At 30.2% G+C, this 19,091-nt stretch overlaps 1 protein-coding gene across 1 annotated transcript in view; it reads left to right on the top strand.

Annotated features, from left to right (window-relative positions):
• Positions 1–9,027, top strand: part of LOC130663409 (DNA-binding protein D-ETS-4) — a 37,751-nt gene extending 28,724 nt beyond the window's left edge. The window contains exons 5-6 of the mRNA XM_057462615.1: positions 2,961–3,162; positions 3,273–9,027. Of these exons, the coding sequence (XP_057318598.1) occupies positions 2,961–3,162; positions 3,273–3,613 (543 nt within the window). The 3' untranslated portion in view covers positions 3,614–9,027. The remainder of the gene's footprint in view (positions 1–2,960; positions 3,163–3,272) is intronic.
• Positions 9,028–19,091: the final 10,064 nt, after the last annotated feature.

Here is a 19,091-nt window from a genome sequence, read left to right as displayed (position 1 = left end):
CGAGTTTTAAATACTGAGCGGAGGCGTTGGAATTTAACCGAGAATTTACCATCACATCGGACAGTAACATACAGACTTACAATTGGCAGTATAGTAGCGTTGTACAATCACTAGTCGATTACAGATTAAACCCACGATAGCGGTATATACTTAATGAAAGCGAATTGTTACTTTGACCTTGATCAATAGTAGTTGTAACTCGATATATATAGTAGACTTCAATCATTTATTTTTTAAATTATCAATTTTTATAATTTTTTTTCACTCGCTGCCTGCAATAAAAATAATTATAATTATTATCATTTCATACTCTTAACCCCGGGCGTTTCAATAATAATAAACAAGTATATATATTTAGGATTATAAATTATTTTTAGCACTTAAATCTATTTTCTTAAATAAATAATAAAGTTAATTGCCCACGATCCCACGACTAAACGTTTACTTAACAAACCGCCAATGTAAATAATAACAAAAAATGTTATTAATTATATATATATTTATTTATAAATTAAAATATATAGAGGTTTGAAATAAGTAAATAGATATATAAATAGTGAAAAATTTAGAAAATATAAATTAAAGCGATAGACGTGATTTATCTTTAATCCCCATCTTGAGTCATCCATCACACTACGATGGATTATTTCGCAAATGCTCGATGTACAACACATGACTGGCTAATTTCAATGCTCTGTAACATTAACTTAAGCTTGCAGAAGATATCTTTCTCGGTTTAGTACATTAAAAAATTATTATTTTATTCCCCTGTACTACAATCCATCGGATAGGATCGAGATCGAGTGACTTGGAACTAAAACTTATACTCGAAACTTAAGTTGTTTTACAATAACAACAGCCGCGAGTTGCGCGATCAATTGATCTAGTTGCGCGATCACGATCGAACTTATGCAGTATATATTTATATATATATTTTTATATACTATTATGGACTAATGGCATTTCGAAAGATACAAGACACAAGATGTTACTTGTAATGTTCGGTTGTTAATATTAGTCGAGCCGTGGCTTGGAATCATCACGTCAATGTAAAAGCGTGTGGTATTAAATAAAATAAAACTCCGTGGCGTCACATGCAGAAATGCTCCTGCAGATGATAATTTAAAATAAATTTTATTATGCATTGCTGGGATTAATCGAGGTGCGTTAAAACTCTATCAGTATGTGGTACTGCTGCTGCTGGTGATCTCTAAGACCATACATTGAATGTTAAACAGTAAGAGCAAGACGTGCGTCATCATTGTCGACGGCACGTGAGGTTCGATTGGCTCGTACTGTTGTTATTGTTATTGTTCGTGGTATTGTATGTATGTACTGACCAGGTCTCGACGGTTTATGCCAGCCGTTTAGTTGTTGACTATGCCAACCAAGTAGGTCACTCACTACACCATAGCCATCGACTGTTGCGTCGCCGCTTTCTCTTTACTTTGCGGTGTGAGCCTCATACTTGATGCCCGAGAATTAAATAAAAAAACAAAATAATAATAATGATAATGATAGCAATAATAATAAAAGGAAAGAAGAAAGAATGAAGATAAAAAATTTCAATTCGACCCGTAATTGCATCAGACTGTAAATAGGGGAGGGAGGGGGAAATGGGGTAGAGGGCACTATGGGGTATCCCCAAAATTCTATAAAAAAAACTGTTTTTTAAAATGTTTTTTAAACATTCAAAAATTACTATGGTAAATATAAGTGAGGATTATTTTGAATTATTTTTGTTAAACTTTTTCAAAAATTGAGTTTCAGTCAAAAAATGTTAATGATTGCATCCAATAATTTTGTGAAATGTAATTTTTCTTTATGTAAATTACTTATAAGAAAATTTAATTTTATTTCCAGAAATAATTTCACTTTTTTTAGGAAGTACTCCATTTTACCCGCAAAAAATGAAAATTTTATTTTTAACGGCAGCTGAAATTTTTTCTATTCACTTTGAATGTCATAAACAAAAAAGACTTGACGTATTTGAATCGTTTATTCGAGAAATCCCATAAGTCATGTTTTTTACGAAATTGGGTTTTTTGCATTGTTGGGTTCTTAGGATGTCCCTTCGTAGAAATCAATCAAAATATGCATCAAATCAGCGTTTAAAAAAAAATTCGCGCTTTTTTGGGAAATTAATTTCAAATGTTGTTTTATTGTTGACTGTTATATGACTAATTAAAATGTTTAAATTAATTATAATTTTTTGTAATTTCTGAGTTTCAGAGTTCAAGTACATATTTAATATTTCATTTTATCAGTGTAATAAATGATTTGAGTGGAAACATTAAAAAAAACAATGATTTTATATCTTTTTTTTCCGTTTGGTTGAGAAACCCCATAAGTCAATCAACTTTAAATAATTTATTTAAGTAGTTTCAGTTAAAAAATTAAATTTTTCTTGTTGGAATCTTTTTTAGAGACGCTAACATTATCGTATTTAATTATTTATTAATTATTTTAATGTCAAGTTTTTCCAAAAAAATGTTTTTTGTGTTTCCTGAAAAATTTTGTTTTCTTGACTTATGGGGTTTCTCAAATAAACGATTCAATTGTAATTGAGGATTATTTTGAATTTTTTTTGTTAAACTTTTTCAAAAATTGAAAGTTTTACTCAAAAAATGTTTATGATTACATCCAATAATTATGTGAAATATAATTTTTCTTTATGTAAATTCCTTATAAGAAAATTTAATTTAACTTCCAGAAATTTTTTCACTTTTTTCAGGAAGTACTCCATTTTGCCCGCAAAAAATGAAAATTATATTTTCGGCAGCAGCTGAAAATTTTTTTTATTCACTTTGAATGCCATTAAAAAAAAAAAGATTTTACGTATTTGAGTCCCCAAAATCTTAATATTTCTTTAAGTGTCCCGTTTTGCCCTCCCTCCCCTATTGTATTTTATTTGGTTTTTTGTCTCAAATAAAAAGTTGTGCATTTTTTTTTATTTCAAGTGTGGAAGTATGCTGCACGCGCAATTAGAAATTTGGAAGGCTGCCGTCGAGGAGTCACCTAGAAATACTCTTGCAGCTTCCTGGAGTCCTGCTGGTGCTGTCCAGCCGTCTCCAGTGAGTACCAGTGATCCTAATTCATCACTAAGTCCGCCCGATGCCTCTTCTTCTTCGGCCTCTTCTTGCAATATGGATTTGACAGACGGTAATTACTTTTGATTTATTTAATTGCTGATAGGCAACAATTTCTGTCTGTTTGTTGGTAAATAAAATCATTAATTTTAATTTGTTTTTTTTTTTGGTGTTTGGTTGCAGACGAAGACGATGATGTTGCCGCGGTAACGCCAGTTAACGAAGGAGGAAAAATACGTAATGGGGGATCGCACATTCATCTGTGGCAGTTTTTAAAAGAATTACTTCAGAGTCCTGGTTTACACGGATCGTGTATACGTTGGTTGGATCGTACGAAAGGTGTTTTCAAGATCGAGGACTCGGTGCGTGTGGCGCGATTGTGGGGTAAACGTAAAAATAGACCGGCCATGAACTACGACAAGCTCAGCCGTAGTATCCGGCAGTACTACAAAAAAGGTATAATGAAGAAAACAGAACGCAGCCAGAGGTTAGTTTACCAGTTCTGTCATCCCTACAGTTTATAAATTATTATTTTTTCTTTTAAATTCCTTGTAAAATCAAATGCTCGATTGTTGTTCCGTATTTAAATATTTTTAAATGGTTTTTTTTTATAAATTAATTCGAGCGGGGGAACTGTGATCGAGAAATCGGCAATATAAAAGGGCTTCCGGTTTTTTCATAAGAAAAGACCTCGTAAGAAAATTGTGTGATTGTAATATAATGATAATAATATAACGTCAATTGTATCAATGATTTTTATAAATTTTATCGACTAATATTACTAATATTTTTAATTTTATAAATTTTAAAAGTTACGTCCTTTTTATTTTTACTACTAACATTTTATAATGAATCTGCTGTGGTTACGTAATATATTTATTTATTAAATAATTAACTGAAATATGAGTGATCACAGATGAGTAATTTTGAACCATATCCTTATTATTATTTTAAATATTATAAATCATTGCGTGTTACTTAATTATTCGCGATTAAATGATATTAATTTTTAGTATAAAACGAGGCAAGTTTGTATATAAATATACTTATAATTTTATTTATATAAAAAAAAAAAAGAAAAAGAAAAAAAAATATGATAAAATTATTTCTTTTATTTGTCTTAATTTTATAATAATTTTCCGTTATCTTAAGAAACTTTTTTGCACTTACTTGCAAAATATCTTATCTGTTTGCTGGACCTTGCCAACTTAAAACTCGATGCTAATTTTTTTTGTGTACAGTCTACTAAAAAATACGGGAACAAAATACTCAAGATGACTAAAAAGAGCGGAGTGATTGTCATTGTCATGATATGGGGAAGAATAGAAAGAGTATATGAGCACGTGGGGATATTTCGAAAATTTGACAAACAAAAATTTGTTTTTTTTTGTATACACAGAAAAAAAAGATGTCTTGGCACAAAAAAAATTTTACGTTATGAATTGAAGTCAAAAATTTTCATGAGAAAAAATTTCTTGGCGCAAGAATTTTTTTTTGCCCCAATGAATTTTTTCCTGCTCCAAAAACTTTTTTTTTTTAATTTATAATGCAAAAAATTTTTTAGGGCGAGTAAAAATTTTTCACGGCAAGAAATCCTTTTTTTTCTGTGTAATTTTTTAGCCAGAATTTTTTTTTTTTTTTTCGTTAAAATTTATGAAAGAAATAATCAGAAATTTTTGCATAATAAACAAAATAAAAATGTGTATGGCAATTAAAGTCTACAAAAATAATTAACTCAGATACTCCGTCATGCCCCACTTCCCTGTATATGTCAAACAGCGATTTTTAGTCTCACTTTTATTATTTTTATGGATTTAATTATTTATAAAATTAAAAATCCTAAGGATAATAAATAAACTCATGCAAATAACTCAGGTGAGTTATTTACTTATAAAAATAAAACATTATTATTTATTATTAATCATTTGCCGCTTTAATTCGCGACACTCGGGATTTGGTACGTCCATTAATATAAATATATATATATAACAATAAATAGGAGAGACCGGGGCACGACGGTCGCCTAAGTCGCTAATTATTTTCTGTAGCTTTTGAACTGAGTACAAGTTTTTGTGATCTGCCTCGAACAAATTCATTATAATTAAAAAAAAAAAAAATTCAGAGCACGACGGGCCCCCCTCCAATAAATGATGAAAAAAAAATTTTTGTTAAATAACTTCATAGCCGGCCTTTTAAATATCATTTGTTAAAAATGTTTTAAAATTTTTTTTTGTTCTAAAAGCTGAATTTCTCATTTATTATATTTTTTAATAACTTTTAAAAACTCAAAGATCTTATCTAATAACAGTAAAAGAAACTCAGAGAATCACTGGATTTAAGTCCGCGATCTATCTGCGATCAGATGCATAAATAAATTATTGGAATTTTACTTTCTGATGACTGTCGGCACTTCTTAAATTATTATATTTTTTATAATAATTAAAGTGTTTTGATCAATAATTGGGCAGCCATATCTCCGAAATCGTACAAAATCGGGCCCGTGGTATTTTCGTAGCGATGCACAAAAATGTCAGGTACCCGATTTTGCCCTTTTTCTGAGACATGACTCCTCAATTATTTTCGAAACAATAATTATTATAGAAAATTGGCCTTTAAAGGCCACGACGCCGCATTCTCGGTTATTATGTGATTTTTTTAATTGTTAGGGGGGTCTCTCGTGCCCCAGGTATTTCGTATCGCTTTGAAACCTGGTAAATATATCAATCTCATGAAAATATAACAGTGACCAAAAGAAATTTTTTTTCTGCAAATTTTCGAGAGGCTCCGTTGTGCCCCGGTCTTCCCTACAAGGAAATTAGATTTTAAAAATTGCAATTTAATTTATTTATATGCTTTAAATAGAAGTTATAGATATAAACTATTTCTTCAGTTTAAATTTTCATATTTACTTTTATCGTAATTATTGACATTTTAAAATAATTATTAGTTTGTATATAGAGTTGGGGTCTATGTTTACTTTAAATAAACATTTATACGTATATTTTACGTGTTTAATAATTACCATGATAAAGATCTCATGCACTGTGAGAAAATTTGCATATATATATGTATATATACATGTATATACGTGTGTATCATTTTGCATTGGCAATACGTGACCTGTTTTAAGCGCGTGATTCACGATGTACCAACGAAAAACAGGCTCTATATCCATGTTAAACCCAATGAAAATGTCGAATTCCGTGTATATACATATATGTAGATATATATACGGCTTGACAGTAGATTTATGAGAATTTTAAAAGGTCGCAATCGTATTCTTTGTTTAATCATGTAAAGTATATGAATTAAAATTCTTAAATAACTTTTTTTATTTATTTACTTTTTTTTTCTACATGTAACCACACAAATATTATAATTACTGCTGATTAATTCACACCGTTAAATATTTCTCACAGTGCAAGATAAAATATTATTTACAATTATTTATAAATTTTTATAATTTATTATTTGTTTTTTTTTTCTATGATAGTAAAAAAAAAAAATGATAATAAAGATATATAATGTATTATAAAAATTGAAAACGCTCAAGGGAAAATTGAAAATAATCGAGTGCCTGAATTTAAAATAAATGTATAGTAACAACATTACTAATAATCTATTTATTTTTTTAAATATTTTTTTAAATAAATAACTACTTTGATGATTTTTTGTTGCAATAATTTTTGAAATTTTTGCTTAAAAAAACGCCGGGCAAAATAAATTTATAAATTTCGTTGGAATCTAAGTAAAATCAGATACCAAAAAATTCGGGTAAAATAACTAACTCGAGCTTGACAGCAAAAAAATTTTTAGTCGTTCATTTTACCCTGCAGTTTTGTCCAAATGATTTTTTTTTTTGCTAAAAATTAAGTCCCCATTGCCCAGAATTTTTTAAGACCATAAATAAACAATACAAAAATATAAAAATTTGTTTTTCCAAAGCAATGTCGATTATGTCGCGAGTATTTCTTGTTAGAAATAATTTAAAAAATTTAATCAATTGCAACAAAAAATCATCGAATCACATAAGTTTTAAATGTTAAATAAAAATTTCGACTAAAATGCCAAATTGTAATTAATTAATAAATTGAAGTAAATAAATAAACGTATTAATTGACAATTTGTTCATATAATTAATTAGATTTGTGAGTTAAGTAGTGAAAGCCATACAGTTTCATGGAGGTATATACTGTTAAGTACTAAAACTCTCTTAACTAAAACGATTTGCGACTGAATCAACGCGTTTACATAATGGCATCGTAAACTGACCGGGCTACGATATGTAGTACTTATTGTACTTATATTATGTATATATATACAGGAGATGGGTAATGTAATGTTTATCCATCCCATTATCTGCATATATATATATTTTTTATCTGTACAATTCATAGTTTAATCACCGGCGCGGTCTTAACCAAATTTATACGGTATCAAACTTCTATAGATTTTTTTTTTCTTTCATCTTGTTCATTAGTCTTAAATAAATATATATAAATCATTAGCAACCACCAGTCTGATTAAAATGATTAAAAATACACTTATCCAAAAAATTGAAGGAACAAGAAAATTTTATAAACTTTTTAGTGATTTTTGGAAGGTTGTATTTTCGTGAAAAATGATCGTATCGAAAAAAAAAAAAAATTGAAGCTTGAAATCTCTAGCTTGAAGTTTTTCCAGCAAAATGATTTTTTGAGCCACGGTTTTTGCGGAATCATAAGAAATAGCTCGAAGAAATCGCAAAAACCGTGGCTCAAAAAATTATTTTGCTGAAAGATCTTAAAGCTAAAAATTTCAAGCTTCAATTTACTTTTTTGATTTTTTCGAGACAATCATTTTTTACGAAAATGCAGCTTTCCAAAAATCACTAAAAAATTTATAAAATTTTCTTGTTCCTTTAGTTTTTTGGATAAGTGTAGTTTAGATTTAACGATGAAAGAAATTTTTCAGATTTACTAAAAGTTTTGCACACCTCAAGCGCGAAAGCGCAGGTGTGCTTTATGGACGGTTTTTTTTTTATCTCTAATTGACAATAGAAAAATCAGTATTCGATCAAAAATTGTTGAAAAAATTTTGATGTAGGTAATTTTTGAATATCAAAAAGAAAAATGATCGTCTTCCCGCGCGAAATTTGAATATGCGTAAAAGTATTTTAAGTATTTATTGAATTAATAGTCTTATAAAAATAATAAAAACCGTCAGAAGCAAAAATTAAATGCATTTTAATTTAATCTTAATAAAGTTATCGTATTAATAATAAAACATTAATCATGTCAATTATTCAAATATTGTTTTATTTATTAATTCATTTGCTAATTTTTTTTTTGGTGCTCAAGATCCAAGATCTTGAGCACCAAGCTAATAATTTAAAAGGTACTACAAATTCGTGGCAATGTGTCCATTAACGTTTACGGTGGTCATGTAAGATGCGCAGACACAAATAACTAGTACATGTACTTAAAACATAACAGAGTTAATTACGTATGGTTACTTGCTCAATATCAAGGTCACAATCAGCAAATACTTGCCTGTATTTATGTATTTATTATTATTAACAACGTATTTATATTAACACTCAAAATTATAATATATCAATTGAGCAAAAAATACTTTTTAAAAATTAAGTATTGAGAGAAAAAAAATAAAAAAAATTTCAAGTTTTTTTTTTTTTTAATTTTCTCTACTTTAAGTTTTAGATTAAAAATAATAATATTCCAAAGTAAGTCTACTTAATAAAATAAATTGCGCAGTCATGACATATATTAATCAATTAATGTAAATTTTCAGATTTATAATAATTGGTAAGAGTGTAAAATATAATACTACAATTTAATACAATTTATTATGTGTAATAATAAAAATAATGTTAAATATGTAAACATAAGAATGTAAAATAATTATTTTGTCAACGATAAAAAAAAGAAAAAAAAAAGATGAGCGTATTTTTAAAAGTAAAAAATAAAAATTGTATAAATAATTATTTTTTTTATTTACATACACAAAAATTTAAATAATAAATCCCTTCCCTAAATCCTAAACGTATTTACCCAATGGATGACAATTAACTTAAGAATGAAATAGTTGGTAGAGTCTGTAAGTGAAAGTCGGTTTAATCTTTCTCTTTCTCCTTTTTTAACCATTATTCCAGATAAATTAAAATGAATCATACATTTATATTCTCCAAGCCATTACACACAAGTAATAGAAACTTACAAAACACGTGTGTGATTAGACTTTTACGTTAAAAATGTTGTCATGCTCTCTTTCGTAAAATAGATGGAAGGATTTGCGTACGTTTATTGTCTCTTGGTATCGCGTAATCCAAGTTTATATTTTTAACAATAGGTTTAATGTTGCCTATGTAAATACTCATATATAAACATACATATAGAAAATAAAAGTCCTTATTCATGCGCTCATAAGTTAACTTTAGGTAACAATAAAGTTTTGTTTGTGAGTGGATATGTACAAAGGAGAAAAGATAAAGGGAAAGAGTACATGGGTAGACGGTCGTAAATTAAAAGTAGCGGGTCGCGATCGAGAGGAAAAATCGCGTAGTGAAGGCCCCCGGCGGCATTGCAATTTGAGGTGAGGGAATAGAGCAAGACGATATGATAAATATTTATTAACTTTTATTGTTTTTGTTGGTTAAGCTGAGCCAAGTCGAAAGCCAAAAAGGCTTTAGTGCAAGAGATAGAGATACTGATTGTGATTGAGGGACGCTTGGGATAGAGGGCGCTTTATTATAGATACAATACGCTTATGGACATTGGATAAACCCTTTTGAATCAGATTTCTACTTGAGGATGCGGAATGGACTGTGAGGTTTGTGGTTCGTCGGGCAACAAGGGATGAGTTTAATATTTAATATATATTTATATGTCGGAGTATATAAGGAGTAAAGAGTAAAGATCATTGCAAGGGACCGGTTGATTTGCACGAGAGTCTATAACTTGAGTTGTGGGCGGCTCTTCACTGATTTACGAGGTTTTAATCGTACAATTAATCTAACACCTTGTTGCAACAACACCTCGACCGTGAAGTAAACCAAGTGGAGATGATAAAATGAAATATAAAAATGATAATGAGCTGGATAAAAATGGAGACGGTTTATCCGAAGGGATAAATACTTTTATATATGTGGATGTATATGCATGGATGGATATACATTGTGATGAAGAGTAGTAAAGTCTCAAGTTATGGATGACTGAAGATATATATACAGACCCTCTATCGATTATTATATTATACCTCGAGTAGTTCATTTCGCTCATTTCATCGGATAACTCATGGATGCCGTATTATAGATCATTTGTTATTATATTTTGTTGGGCTGTTCTTCACAACAAAGCTCTGGTAAATTGCGTCTTTTTTTTTAAGTATAGAAATATATAAAACTTTTTTTGTAATATTTATTTATGATAGACCAGAAGATCGAAAATTTTTCGCACAACGAAAATGAAAAAATTTATGTAACGACTTTAGAAGTGACTTAAGGGGTAGTAAGGGGTGGCCTGCAATTTTCGGTGGCCTGCAATCCCGTAGATTTTTTACTTCTCATTTAGTTTTTTTATTTTTTTTCCGCGAAAAATTGTCCGATATTCAGGTCCATTATTTATAAATATATAAAAAATATATATATTTGTTAGCAACAGTATTTTTAAAATTAGAAACTGCTATGAGTCTATTATGAGAATAATAAAAATTAATGTATGAATATATTTCTATATATATATGTATATAAAAGAGAATAATAGCGGTAATAAAAGCTAGGAGTAATATAAGTAAGGAGAAGAGAAAGATCGTGTATATATATATGAGTACATGGAAAGGTAGAGTCGAAAGGTCGAGTCATTAATGATACGGATAAAGGGCGAGGCGAGGCGCGAATACCGTCGTCGGCGGGTATACGCGCGAAGCCGGCCCTGAAGTTGCCGATATAAATCCGAAGGTTAACGGGTACGCTCGAATTATGGAAACCAAAGATAAAAGGTAATCGCCGGGGGCTTAGGCAACGACCAGGACTATACCGATGCTGAACCTTCCCCACTTTGTACACACGATAAATCCTTTAAATTTTTATCAAACATTATTACCCTCATCAATACAACCCGGCGTTATTTAACCGATTACTCTAATTAAGCGATGTCGCCTAATCGTCCGAGACGACGTTATCTAAACTCATACTCAACTTTTAATCTGCAAATAAAAATGGACGGGGTACAAGCGATTAAATTAATTAGCAATCTGTATAAACAATCGATTGGACGATACGGGGAAGGGTGAAGTTTGAGTAAAAATCATAAGAAAACAAATACGCGAGAACTTTATCACATTTTGTGTGCGCAGTTGATTGGAGAGAAATTTCTCTGGTCTACTGGCTGTGGTCTACTCGTTGCTTGCGTTTGACTCAACTCACTTGGTTAGCACAGGTATAGGTATAGGTATAGGTGTAGGTATTGTCTACGGTACAACTACGGAAAACAAGTAAAGGCACCCCCGCAAGAATGATCGCGCGTGCTCGCCTGTTGGACCAAGGACAACAACATTCTCTGCAAAACTAATTGCCAAGTAAATATATAGTATACACACATTTGTAAATACATCTAAGTATGTATATAAATATATTTTTAACACACAGAGATGGAATTTATTGCTACGTCTTTGTGCTAAAAACAGAATGAACCTTAATGGTGTCCTGGATATAATGTGTTATTTATTAACTTTCATTATCAATTGCGGCTAATTCGTTAAAGATTCACAATTAAATTAATGCCAGAAACCCTTTATTTATAGCTAATAAATAATTAAGTAAAATTTTTAATTATACTGAAGTCAGCCGACGACGAATAATTTTTAATTTTTTCTTAAATGATAAATTATAAAAAAAATATTTTTTAAAATTGCCTATAGATTTTTTTGATTTTCTACATGTGCATATTTTAAAAAAAATTTTTTTTGTAGTCGATTTGTTGAAAAAAAAAAGTCTTAAAATTTTTTTTTCAACCAATTAATTACAAAAAAAAAAATAATAATCTAAAAAAATGCACATGTAGAAAATTTAAAAAACTATAAGTGCAATTTTTTCAAGTATTTTTTTTTATAATTTATCGTTTTGAAAAAAAATCCAAAAATTATTAGACGTCGGCTAACTTCAGTATCATGTTAACTTCAGGATCTTCTAAAGTTAGCTGACGTCTAATAATTTTTGAATTTTTTTCAAAAGAATGAATTATAAAAAAAAAATTATTTTAAAAAATTGCACGTATAGATTTTTTAGTTTTCTACATGTGCATATTTTTTTTTGTAATCGATCTGTTGAAAAAAAAAGTCTGAAAATTTTTAATTGCCTGGGAACTTCAGGATCATCTGAAGTTAGCCGACGTCTTTGGTTCTTTTTCAAAAGGATAAATTATAAAAAAAAAATATTAAAAAAAATTGCACCTACAGTTTTTTTAATTTTACACATCTGCAATTTTTTATTATTTTTTTTTTTTAATTGAGTTGTTGAAATAAAAAATCCGAAAATTGTTAATTGTTTTGACTTGAAGATAATTTTTAAAATGTTGAATTAAAAATAAAAATATTAATATTTGTTGAGCGAAATTTGATATTGAAAATTATTAAAAGTAGCTCGAGGCGTTGTCGGTATATATAATATGAAAGTGAATAAAATATTGAGGTGCAAAGGATCTGAGAATTCAGTGTTTTTAAAAATATTTTTATAAAACGTAGAAAACAGAGTCGGGGGTCGATTGACGCGGCCTGCGGTGCCGCTTGGGTACAAACGTTGTAATCTATCGGTCCTCAAGACTATAGTCAGTGCAGCAAGTATTTTCCGCGAATGGTAAGAAAGGAGATAAATAAAGTTAATAAAAATATTATTTATAAAAAAAATAGCATAGTGGAGAAAATGAAATTGAAATTACAGTGGTTGGGACACGACCGCCGTGGATAATGGCCAGTAATGATGCTCTTTCTTTTATATCTTTACCTATCAAATCCCTCATTTGCTGGTAGTTTTATCATTTTTCACCGATAATATATACTACTATTTCATATCTACTCATATATATCCTTCTCTTGTTTCTTTACATTGTTAAAATGAGATTAAAATATCTATCGTCTTGTTAAATCACCGATTCAACCGGATAACTCATGACCGTTCATTTTATTTAAGTTATATACTTATTTTATCCATATGCTCTTGTTCAGAGATTATTTTATTTAAATTCATTATTATCATTATTTTTATTTTTTTTATTATTATTATTATTATAATGATATACAAATCAACAACAGCTCCGAACTATGATTATTGCAGTACAGTGATGATAAATTATACTCAGAATCATATAGATATATTACAAAATTTACAAAATCTTGCAATGCGAGTAGTCTTATGACCGATTTCTTCATTCGTACCCATACAAAAAAAAGAATCGGCCCATTACTGGGCCGTGAATGGTTGCCAATTTTGAAGCATTGGCCGAAAATCGGCTAACTATCGGATGGCAACGGTATGCTAAGCATGGCAGTCGCCAGCATTGGCCAATCGTGGTAATCAATCATCGGCCAAAGCTTGGTATCAAGAGCACTCGATCTAACCGTTGGCCAACGAACGGCAGTTGATTGTGCGCCGTTTTTATAAGCAAAAAGACGGCTGCCAATGATTCACCATGCACGGGCCAGTATAGTTAGCCATTTATTGGCCAATCATTGCAAACCAGGCATCGGCCGATCTATGGGAAAATTTCGAAGATCGGCGACTTTTGTATGGGTAGTTGTCCTTTGATTAAAGTAATCCCTCAGTTAACTTAAGTTAACGGGAGATTTCTTTTTGTTCACACTAGTTCAAGAACTAACCCTTGATTACTTTTGTCTTACGGTCAAATATTTGGGTGACTAAATATTCGACTATTCGTACTATTAAGTAAAAGTAACTAACGACTTTTATTAGTACGGAGTTAAAGATAGTAGAGATCTTTTAGGTACATACGTAAAATTTTGGTTTATTGGACCCTTTACTAGATGACCCTTCGGTCTGTTGGAGACAAGAGTGGAAACTTTAAACCCGGAGTAAGTTTATCTGCCGAATACTAAACTCTAGATTATCTCTTTCATGAAAAAATCGGCCATTAGGAGTGAACAAATATATGAGAGCCGATTTATAATGTTAGGGACACTACCCTAGATGTTCATCAGACAAAGCCTAAAATAAATATACATTAATTTTAATTTATAAAATGATAAATAAACTTACGCCAATGTATCTATAAAATCATATAAAATTTAAAGGTGAGATCAATAATTATTATACATGGAATTGATCAATGATAAAAATTAATCGCACTCGAACACATACTGCTGAAAAATCGACAAACGTGCAAAGGCATCCAATAGTATAATGAATTGTCTAATCCAATCAGATTAGAAAAACACTCGAGGGTTTCAAAAGATTGTTGAAAACTTACATTAAATCATGTAATTAGTGTTCTAAATATATATTAGATATGTAAATGTTACTATGTACGAAATAGCAATAATTCACGAACAAACAAATAAATTGTTATTATTATTTTTATCTGGCACGCGTTAAAGATAATAAGTGTTGAGTTTAAATTGTCTATAAAAGGGCGACAAAAATAGTTTTCTATAATGTTAAACAGAGTGGGATCGGTATCATCGTGCAGCTGCCAGGGATTCTCGACATACGAATGCGAACATAAATCCAAATTAGCGGCAACATATCGCTTGCGACCAACCGCACAGATCGATCGGATGCATCTCAGAGAGTATTTTCATGACTTTCCACCGTAACACCTTTAGAAGAGATTTTAAATCGTATGTGAGACTATCAATACAATCGTATCCACCTGTATATTATTATAAATATAAATATAATACAATGTTGTATGTTGGGTAAGTATGCCCAGAAATGAGAAGAGATCGAGGATTTGAAGCTCTATATGGATAACTTCAAACTTCATCTCTAGTGCTGTAGCTGTGGAACGCATTAATATTTAATAGCTGGTATATTGGAATTTTTAATAATCTTGCACCTTTCTATTGCTCATAAATTAGTATTCTAACGTATATTAAATTTATTCATTAAAGCCTAGCTTAATAAAGGAATAAATTAAATTTTACGATGCGTATATTCAAGTTTAATTGCCACTTGATACTTATATGTAAATACTTACCTATATTATTTTAAATGTGAAATCTATAAAAAATACTTTTTGAAATTCGTATTCCCTTTTTTATCGTTGGACGGTACTCATTTTCTCGGTACAAGAGATGATGATCGAGGAAACCCAGATAGACATGTCGTCCACAACTTGACGTCAACTTGCTGCTAAAACTTGACGTCAATATTCCTCCTGACTGCAAGACTTTCTGGTCAGAAAGTTGGTGTCAATTAGTGGCAATCAAGTTGATGACAATTTGTCGAAAACTTCAGCCTTTGTAACTGTTGACTACAAGTTGTTACCAACTTTCCCAGAAACTTGGCGACAATCTACTGCCGGAATTTGTCACCAACTTTCTGGGAAAATTGAAGGCAACTTATGGAAATGCCAACTTTTGCCACCAACTTCCTCAGCAAGTTGACATCTAGTTTGTCATCAGTTTGGCTCTCAAGGCCTGTAACTCTTTGGTGTTACCGCAACAGTTGATGGCAGAAAGTTTGTCAACTTGTCGCTAATAATTGAATCTTCAAATTTGACATTGACCGAAACTGTTTCTCCGTAACTTAGCTGCAAGAAACTGTGGCTTTCTGGGATACTTTCGCTTACCGTTAATTTGTTGCGACCCCTACCTTATTAACCGATAGTAAAAATGAATAGCAGGTCACTGACTTTCATCATTTACATCGGCAGTGGATTTACTAAAATTTGTTTTTCATTAATTTTGGGTTGAGCTGATTTTCCCGAAAGACAAAATTTCGTAAATTCGATGCCATTGTAAATGATAAAAATCAGTGACCTGAGATTCATTTTTATTATCGGTCAGTAAGGTAGCGGTCATGAAAAATTAACAGTAAGTCAAATTTTTTACTGGGAATTTACTTACGGTTGGTAATAAAAATGTCTGAGTACTCAGTAGATGAAAATTTTTGTTGATATATCCTCTTATAAAAGAAAATTTTTTTTTTAATTTCAAAAAATAGTAGAATTGTTTTATACATCCTATTATTTATTATTAATTATCAACTTCGCAATTTCCTTGTTAAGATAAAAAACGTCAGAAAAAAAACTAAAATCCAAAGGTTCTATTTAGCCCGAAATTACAACCCTCGACAATTTGAATTTTGTTATTCCCATAGTGAAACGGAAGTGAATGATTCGAGGTAGTGAGTGATTTCCGGTGTTTAGCCTTTGTTTGGGGTAAAGGAAAAAAAAACAAACTAAAAATTGTTGATAAAACATATGTACGTTATCGGAAGAAAAATAAAAAAAATCCATCGTAGTTTTGATTTCCCTGGGCGAGGAAATTCGTGGATTGTTCGCTCCAACGGGCAATGCTCTCCCTTTTTATCATTTATTTTTCTATCCTCTCACTCCTCTCACTCATGCTCAGTCACTGCTCTCTACAGCTCTTTGTTCCTCAACACACTAGACTTTAACTCTTGACTCCCCAACAGTTTCCACCACCTTCGCTCACTTTTTTTCCAGCTTTTCCTTTCTCCAGACTTTTACACTCTCACAAGCACACTTGCAACTTCTTCTCAACGTTAACTTCAATCTCGATGAGAGCACTTACAATCATTCACTGTTTCATACCAACCAAAACATACATATTCATTTTTTACTCGAAAAATTTTATATTAACTTTATCTCAGCAATTATATTTATTTTATAATTATCGGTTTTTATTGCAAACACTAAAAATCATTTACGTACAATTTAATCATGTAATTTATTGACATGATAAAAAAGTATACTAATTAAGTTATCTGACCATCCTTAAAAATATAAATACCAGCAAAACTACGTCGTAGCGAACCTTTGTCTGATGAATCGATCTTGCCGAGGGTAACAGCCCGTAAAACCCGTGACTCATGCTCCATACCCCTTGCACAGGATTACGTCGGAATAGTAGACGTGCTAAAAATTTACTCCTTTCCCTCTACTCAACCGAAAATCATTTTGTCTTTACATATAATAAATATCAAATTAACTAACAGTAAAAATCTGTTTCAAGCAATAATTTTTCATTTAAACCTAAAAAATTTTATTTACACTATTCAAATTCCAAAATTTTTTTATTTTCAAGGATAATTGTCATTTAAATTTATTTATTTTGCATGGATGTCAATTTGGTAGGAGAGACCGGCGCGCTATGGCCCCCTCAAAAATTTTGTAAAAATTTTTTTTTTTCATTTCCGGTCAAATCATGATACCTCTGATGTTTCAAAGATATTTTAAGCTGATCTGCGATATCTGGGGCAAAATAGACCACCAAAAAGAAATTCGCTACAGAAATTTTTTTTTTTTTCTAAACTAAAATGAATTTGAAAAATTTATTGATTAAAACTGTTTTAGGTCAACAGTTTCAAAAATGAAAATTTCAATAAAACTGGTTATAACAGCTAAATAAATTATTTTTCTAATCAATTTGAAGTCCATGAGATTATAAAGGTACGGAAACAGTATATTTGTGGTTACAATCTTTTTTTTCAATAAAAATAATACAAAAATTTTTTTTAAGCTTTTTTTGGAGGGGGCCGTCGTGCCCCAGAAAAAAAATTTTTTTTTTGAGTTTTGGTAATACTTTAATGGATTTGCTTAAAAAAGGACTAAATTAGGTTGACCTATAGATTAAAAGCCATAAAAAATAATTACCAGCTTAGGAGGGCCGTCGTGCCCCAGTCTCCCTTACATAATTAAACAAATTTAAGTATAGATAAAAAATGAAAAAAATAATCAAATGATCAAATAATAAATATTTTTTACATAAATGTGATAATTTTGATGATTTTTGAAATAATTACCGTCTATAAAATTTATATTATTTAAAATTAATCAACTTATGAAGAATCAAAAAATAATGAATGGAATAAAATACATTGGGTTCGAACTTTTTATTCATTCATGACTCGAAAATTTAAAGAAATGTAAAAATAAAATTTATATTACATAAACTTCTGACTGATTTACTTGAATAATAATTTGAAGGAATTTTCTTTTAATAAAATAAAAATTTACCAGTTTACAGTCGACTACTCGTCATAAGCCTGGTCCGTAATAAGCCTCACCCCCGCAATCGGCAGTTACTGAGCCCAAAGAGCTTCCCCCATTTAAATAAACACTTTTTTCAGTTTCGTACCAGACAGACCGTTATAAGCCTCCGGTAAATTTGTCAAAATTATAAGTTAAGAATAGGAAGAAATATATAAATTAATGATGAAAATTAACTATGTATGTTTCGTGCAGAATAACTTAATCAATATTGAGTAGAATATAATGTATTGTTGTGATTGTAATCATGAATTACATTTGAAGCTTTTGTTTTAATTGAAAAGTTTCACTGAACATTATGTTCATCAATCAAATTATAATTACTATTATTATTAATACCGTTATCATTATAATTATTACTAATTTAAAAAAATAAGTATTTATTTTAGCAATACATGCACTAGAAATAACGGGATAGTGGCCCTACATAACAAAACAAAGCATGAGAATAGAGCAAAATGGGCCTTTTAAGAAAAAAGGGCTTATATGTACAACATAAATGTAAACCCTCCCCCATAACGTTCAAAATCATACGAAATAAAATGGACTTAGAACGAGTAGTCGAGAACAAACGCACGGTAGTGGGAAGACTGAAATTACAAGAAAAATTTCCTCCACGTCCCCTAGATCAGGCTTATAACGGGCAGTCGACTGTAACAGCAAACTCTTAATTGTTACTTTAAAACTAATAACCGGTTGGTTAAAAACTTAACCATTAACTATTAGCAAGACTGCTTTAGCCCTTAATATACCAGGC

This window comes from Microplitis mediator, chromosome 2 (assembly GCF_029852145.1).
Source record: "Microplitis mediator isolate UGA2020A chromosome 2, iyMicMedi2.1, whole genome shotgun sequence".
In the NCBI taxonomy this organism is placed as follows: Eukaryota; Metazoa; Arthropoda; class Insecta; order Hymenoptera; family Braconidae; genus Microplitis; species Microplitis mediator.
The sequence above is the reverse complement of the archived record's forward strand: the minus strand, read 5'-3'. Positions and strand labels throughout refer to the sequence as shown.